Source organism: Gavialis gangeticus, unplaced genomic scaffold (assembly GCF_001723915.1).
Source record: "Gavialis gangeticus isolate Ggan-Ray unplaced genomic scaffold, GavGan_comp1, whole genome shotgun sequence".
NCBI lineage: Eukaryota > Metazoa > Chordata > Crocodylia > Gavialidae > Gavialis > Gavialis gangeticus.
In genome coordinates this window covers 65,661,131-65,667,899 of record NW_017728993.1, presented here as the reverse complement: position 1 = coordinate 65,667,899, position 6,769 = coordinate 65,661,131, and the positions used below count along the sequence as shown (strand labels likewise).

General features: G+C 43.1%; 1 protein-coding gene across 4 annotated transcripts in view; it reads right to left on the bottom strand.

The window, feature by feature from the left end:
* The window catches only part of PBX1 (PBX homeobox 1), a 349,199-nt gene that overhangs the window by 59,876 nt on the left and 282,554 nt on the right, over positions 1-6,769 (bottom strand). For all 4 annotated transcript variants that reach the window (XM_019501884.1, XM_019501886.1, XM_019501885.1 and 1 more), the window contains exon 3: positions 1,810-2,054. In XM_019501884.1, coding sequence (XP_019357429.1) covers positions 1,810-2,054 — 245 coding nt within the window. The remainder of the gene's footprint in view (positions 1-1,809; positions 2,055-6,769) is intronic.

Sequence of the window (6,769 nt, the reverse complement as noted above, 5' to 3'; positions counted from 1 at the left end):
CTAGGGTCTGGAACCAGCTTCCAAGTGAGGTGGTGCAGGCTCCCACCCTGGGGGTTTTTAAGAGGAGGTTGGATGACCACCTTACTGGGGTCGTTTGACCCCAGTACTCTTTCCTGCCATGGCAGGGGGTCAGACTAGATGATCTGCTCAGGTCCCTTCCGACCCTAGAAACTATGAAACAATTATTAACTATTAACACCTCTGGAATGAAATATGAACCATTCAATTGATTCCCTCAGCTGCCTGAATAGTAATACAATAGCTGCTGCATTTTGGAGCACAAATCAAAGCACAGTGCTTCTATACCGGTCAGAAAATCAACTTCCCTGCTTAACATATGCACCCCAATTTTGGGGGGCTGATTTTGAGGAGAATGGTGCATATTTTATGTCAGACAATATGATAGACTATTTTAGCCCCTTTTTTAAAGTGCTTTTAGTGATTTTATTTTTTCCCCTGAATTGGTTATCACTTTTTTTTAAAATCAAAATTGCAATCAAAATTTTCTCTTTACTGGAAGTCTTCTTTCCTTACTAAAAATGGCTTTTTCAGCACCAGAACTATTTCCATAATGATTTTGATTCAAATGCTGATAACATTCTGATATAAAGCATAGACTGAATGCTGCAAGAAAGAAAGAACAGATTCATTCAGCAGGTGTCAATGATTTTTTTTGCCAAGGGAAAAAATAAAATAAAGGCTACATTGGAATGGAGGCCAATCTTTTTGTGCAAAAACATCCCCCCAAAAAGACTAGCTTTACATTTCCAACTTTATCCTAAATGGTGAACATTTCAAGAAATTCTAAATAAGGGCACTGGATAGAGGAAAAATCCATGAAACCTTAGCTATAGATCAGTGACACTCAACTTTTTTGTCCAGCAGGTCAGATGGTCAGTGCCTGGTCTCTCCATGGACCAGATCCAACTGGTGGCACTGACCAGGGCCAGTGCCCGGGGCAGGCATGGCAGAGTCCCATCCAGCTGAGTGGAGGGAGGGACAGCCCAGCCCAATCCAGCCACACAGGGGAAGGCAGCTTGGCTCATCCCCACCTCAGGGAAGGAGGTATGACACGCCCCACTCCATTGCAGGGGGAGGGGACATGGCCCAACCTTTCAGGAGGAAGGAGGTGTGGCCCAACCCAAACCTGGCTGGAGAAAGGGGGTGTGGCCAAACCCTGTTGGGAGTGGAGCATGGCCCAGCCCCAGAGCAGCTGCACAGGCAGAGGGGGCGTAGTCTGGCCCAAGCCTGGGTAGGTAGGAGGAAAGGGGCATGGCTCAGCCCTGTGGGGGGTAGGAGGGGAGGGGGAGGTGTGGGTCAACCTTGTACTAGCTGTGCAGGGACAGGGAGCATGGCCTAGCCCTGATCTGGCCATGGAGATGCAGGAGTGAGGCCTGGCTCTGACCCACCACTTACAGCTTTGGATTTTGGCAGCGGGGAGTGCTAGCAGTATTAACTGCCACTGTTCTCTGCCACCTTGCCTCCTCATCCATGGAGAGCCAGACAGACCAGATTCCAAGGCTCCACAGGCCATATTTGGATTGCGGCCCAGAGGTTGAGCACCCCTGCTATAGATATCACTAGCACTCTAGCCCACCTCGGACTGAGGTACAGAATTGTTTGTAGGCAGTCTACCAATTCTCCTATGAGCTTCATTTGTTCTTACATTATCTTTCCTGCACTGTACTGGAAGATAATGGCACTGATGGGTTTATTATTCCTTTATCAGAGATTTATTTAAAAATCTGCCTCTGCTTTGGCTAGGTGAAGAACACAGCCCTGCTTATCCAGCATGAATGAGCCTGTTACCTGCTCGTATTTCTCCAGCTCCGTGTGGTAGATCTGTCGGATCTGTGAAAGCTTAGCTCTGTAGTCAGAATGCTCCACGGAGTTGTCTGAACCAGCCCCTCCGGATGCTGCTGCAGCAGCGGCTGCTGCTGCTGAGCCCCCTCCTTTCTCAGGTCCTGCTACCCCCTCCGCCAACAGCATGTTGTCCAACCGCATCAGCTGGGGGTCCGTGGGCTCCTCTTCCTGGGCTCCCCGAATACTCAGGACTGTGAGAAGGGACAAAGACAAAAGAGAATGGTTAGTAATACCCTGTAGATTAACACAAGCAATGGCAACAGCTCTGTCAACAGCACGGTCCAAGACTTCCAGTGGAACTAAGAACAATTAATACCAGCTGAACATCTGGCCCATCAGATCCAATGGAAATATGTTCATTTTAACCAGATGAGGATCCAGGCCACTGGATTAGCCAGTGGGGCTAACCAAATTCACACCAGTTGGCAATTTCCACCAACTCCAATGGAGCTACATGCATTTACAGCAACTTAGGAGCTGACCCCTCACTTGCAAAAATCTCATGCCACCTTGAAGTCACCAGGTCAAATCCAGACCAAACCAGTGGTAACTGAGAGTCACCAGCCCATGACAGCCTCAAGCTGGTGGGGCCTGAATTAGACGCTGTTGTTCCTAGCTGGTCATGTATTGGCCATCTCAGCTGAGTCTGAGGGGCACCGCAGAGAATGACTGCATTTGTTGTCAGCGTCAGACCATGAACTCCATCTCATATGCTCTTTGAGCACCAGCCAGCTGGAGAAAGCAGCCCCTAAAGTATCCTGCTGACTGCAGCCAGTCCATAAATCTCCTTCAACAGAGTACTGCCCACAGCTTAGGGCATCCAGAGCTTAGACTATGGCAGCAAAGGGGAAAGGAGCTGCAAACAATTGTTCTACTGCTGGGTTTTTATATTTTTTTTGCCAGCCCCTGTGGTCCCTGTTTCAGTGGAGAGGAAACTCATGCAAGGCTTGGCAAGATGAGAGTTAAAGCTGCAGCCAGGGCAGATTTAATAAATAAATAACCAGTCCCGCGTGTGTCTGGTCAGCCCTGTGGGCTCTTGCCAGTTCTGGTTGCTTCCGCAGCCTTTGCAGGTCACCCACACGAGGTTGTGACAGGGAAGGTAGATATGAGGCCGATGCAAGAGGACATTTAGCTATTCGGGGCATCGCATTCTCCACATGAACAGCCTGGGCTGCAGACTGTTTACACATGCTCCTCACTTACAAAAGGAAGAATAAGATCAGCTTGGATATTTATTTTCTTTGTTTAAAAGGCAAATAAACATTGGAAATAAAAATAATCAATGAATAATAGAACGTAGCATCTTCCAAGAGCTGAACAGAGATTAGATTATTCATTGTGGAATCATACAATCCATCCATTAATATTAATTCTTAAGTTACATTTTGTTTTTCTTCCCCTAAGGAAACATATTATGGGGCTAAAACCAAGAGAAATTTGAGAGAGATCTTGGAGGGGGGCACCCTCTCCCACCCTCCCGCACCCTCTCCCACAAATTCTATCGGCTGGCTAAAATGCTCTACAGAAATATTGCAGTCCACGTGCTTTTCCCATAAAGCTGATTTCTATACGGCTTTTGCTCTGTGATCCCATCTAACCCCAGAATACTGTTGTATAGTTGCTCTGCTCTTTGTTCTCATTAGAAAAAATAAAATTAAACACAAAACAAGATTCTGCTTTCGGATCTGCAGAATGCGTACTCGAGGTATTAACAGCATCCATATAAATCCCAATAAATAAAAGCCTGCCTTGACTACATGCGGGGGAGTCACAGACATTGTGGGAAAACACATTATTGGGGGAGAATCAGAACAGATCCCAGGCTCTCTTGCTTTTCCTTGCTGATATTGAGTTCAACCATCTTTTACTTTACTACAATTTGCTAAAAAAGAGACCTTTCCGCAAATAAGTCAGGAGGCTGAAAGTCAGGAGACCTGGGCTCAGTCCTTAGCTCTCCCACATACTCTCTTGTGTTCTCACAGGGGTCACATATAGTCCAATCCCAAGCTTAAAACATAAAACTCCCATAGACTTAAACAGTGCAGGATCAAGCCCTGAGACTCCATAAGCTTTGTATGTGTGGACTGAGCTCCTTTTCAGATAGGAGTCTTAAAACTACTTATGCTACAGTGTTCCTGTCTTTACAGAAAGATGGTGAGGGCTTGAAAAGGTTAGCACTAATGTACACAAAGTGCTTGGAGATCCTCTACTGGAAGACAGTAGGAAAATGGGAAATGTTTATATATTATATATATTATTTAGAAGCACCTTATTTGGTCATTCATTCACAACTTAGCTGAACAAAATGAAGCAAGGAAAACAGCAATAAATATATCTTCACAAAAGTGCCTGCCAAAGATCATCTTTTTTAGCATGCTCAGTTTCAATTAGTGCATCAAGTAAAAGTCATTCTCTCTGAGTGTTTTCCTGTTCAAATTAAATCAAAACACACCACCACTCCAGGCTTGCATTGCAAATATGGATGCAAAATGGTAAATATGTTTCAAGGTGCCTGCCTGAAAAAAAATCAAGCTGAAGTGGTTACACTTCCGAAAAAAAATGGGCAGCCTGGCAATTGCAGATGCTGAATCACCTACTTTTAAAACCCATTATATTTAATTTTGTAAACATTCCTTGGAGAGGCACAAGAGAGAAAATGTTGCATATAGACACGGTCTGCATGCATTCAGAGATTTACAGACAGATAGGAAAAGCTCATACACTGAATTGCAATAGAAATTCCATACACACACACAATACAGTATGTATATACATTTTATATATTAATATGTAAATATGGCATAGCTGGGTTACGATCCATTGATTTAAGCAGAGCTGTGCTTGCTTACATCCAAGATGAATTTGACCCATTATCCCCAAACCTGTAATCTGCACTGCCAACCAGCAGCAAATGATTTTACTGTCAGTTTAAAAAAATAATCATAAATTGGCCCTCAATAAAAAATAGTACTAACGCAGTAAAAACAACATGAACTGTATGTTTCCAGAATCCAAAATAAATTTCTGAAAGACACAATTACTTTTAATTTAGAGCAATTTTAAGTAGAAACTCAGTTGAAAAAGGTCATTTATTGCAGGAGTGTAAAACCCTAAATGCTTTAAAATAATGATTTTCTGAATGAGCAATTTTGGGTGAGGGGGCAATATGTACACTTTTACATTTGAAATTGTGTCAGTTAAAATGGTTAGAATATCAAAATTTGATAGCAAATTTGTTAGTAAAGTACAGTAATAATAATTAATACACGATTAAAACATTCACAATAATTCAAATACAAGAGGTTGGTTTAGGATGCCACATTTGGATCCAGATCCTGAGTGCAAAGCTTTGAAAATGATTCAAGAGAGTCAAGATCCAGAATTTTAATATGAACACCCGTCCCTATGTACATCATGCTGTAAATTAGATATGAGGCTTTACAAAAGCAGCAGGAAGGAAAGAAGATTTTCTAAGATAGCCCAACAGTACAGTCCTAAAGCAGAGAGGTGCCAAGTAAGGAGATTCAGCAAAAATGTGGAGTATCGTCAGTAAATGCATGTTGACTGGGGACTGGCTGCCCCGGATGCTAAGCAAGAAACAAGACAAATGTAAATGCTTAAAAGAAAGGAGCCGGATACGGGATAGCGATGGAGGCGACGTGAACAGGAGAGAATAATGTCCCATTCTTTTCAAAAAAGCCTCCAATTACAAACTGAAAAAACAAAGGTAAAAGCAAAGGCAAATGGGTTTGTCAAGACAGGCACAATCATAGTCAGGATTTAAAAGGGAAATATTTTTAGATTCAAAATCTAAAGAATTATTGCCTAGACAGGTGGGCACGTGTGATTAATTAGTCTGTGTTTGTAAAGCCTTTCAAGGGGGAAAGCATCATGTAACTGCTGAGTGTTATTACTGTACAATACAAATTATACACACGCACTCATATATATATTGCACACGCTGAAGTGTTATATACATGCAGGTACCTATATGTGTGCTTACAGTTGCTATTATTACATTATCATTCTATACATTTAGTGAGTAGAGTTCAAAATTCAGTTGGCTGAGACGGCGCTGGGATCTGCAGAGACGATGTCTCTTTGGCCAGCCGGTTAGAATAACACTATTAAATAAGTAAATGAAAAGGCCAATGTGTCTAAGCAGAAGTGATGCCGCCTATTTATCGCTTGAAGTCTGCACTCTGGCGAGTAGAAGACAAAATGATTATTTAAAAGCTCCTTTTTTATCTTCCCAGCACCATACAAGACTCAAATGAACCTTCCGCCAGGACACCAGAGATGTTAACACTCCTCTTCTACGATCCAATTTCAAACGGCAGAGCTGTTACCTAATACAGCAACCATCACATATGATCAGGCCCCCGCTGCACTGATTCACCCTGCTACCTCCCTCCTGCTCAGCTTGAAATGGGTTTAAAGGGACAAGGGACCTGTTCCTGTTCAGTGTCCTTGGGAAGAAGAAACCCTGCCAGGGCATTGAAGCATTGGGATTTTCACAGCTGGCGGGAGGCGGGGGGGCAGAGGAGTCATCAAGAAGGAATTTGGAAATATGTGAGGGAATGGGGTAGGAAAGGTGCAAGTTCATTTTCTAAGGTGGGTGGTGTTGTTCATTTGTTTGCTTTTTATACTCAGTGTCAGTTCCTCAGCTGCTGTGAATTCGTGTAAAGGTAACAGAGTAACGCTGATTTACATCCACTGAGGATCTGGCCCACGACATCTGCACTAATGCAGCAATTTACATAAAAGGCACTTCAGTGAACTTCTGGATAGTTCATTTGTTTAAGACAAAGGGCTCTCACCTGAGATGCTTTTAATGCTAGTGGGGTTATTTTTCCATCAGAAGCAAGACCATGTTTTTTTGTTGTTTTTTTTTTTTTTTTTTTTT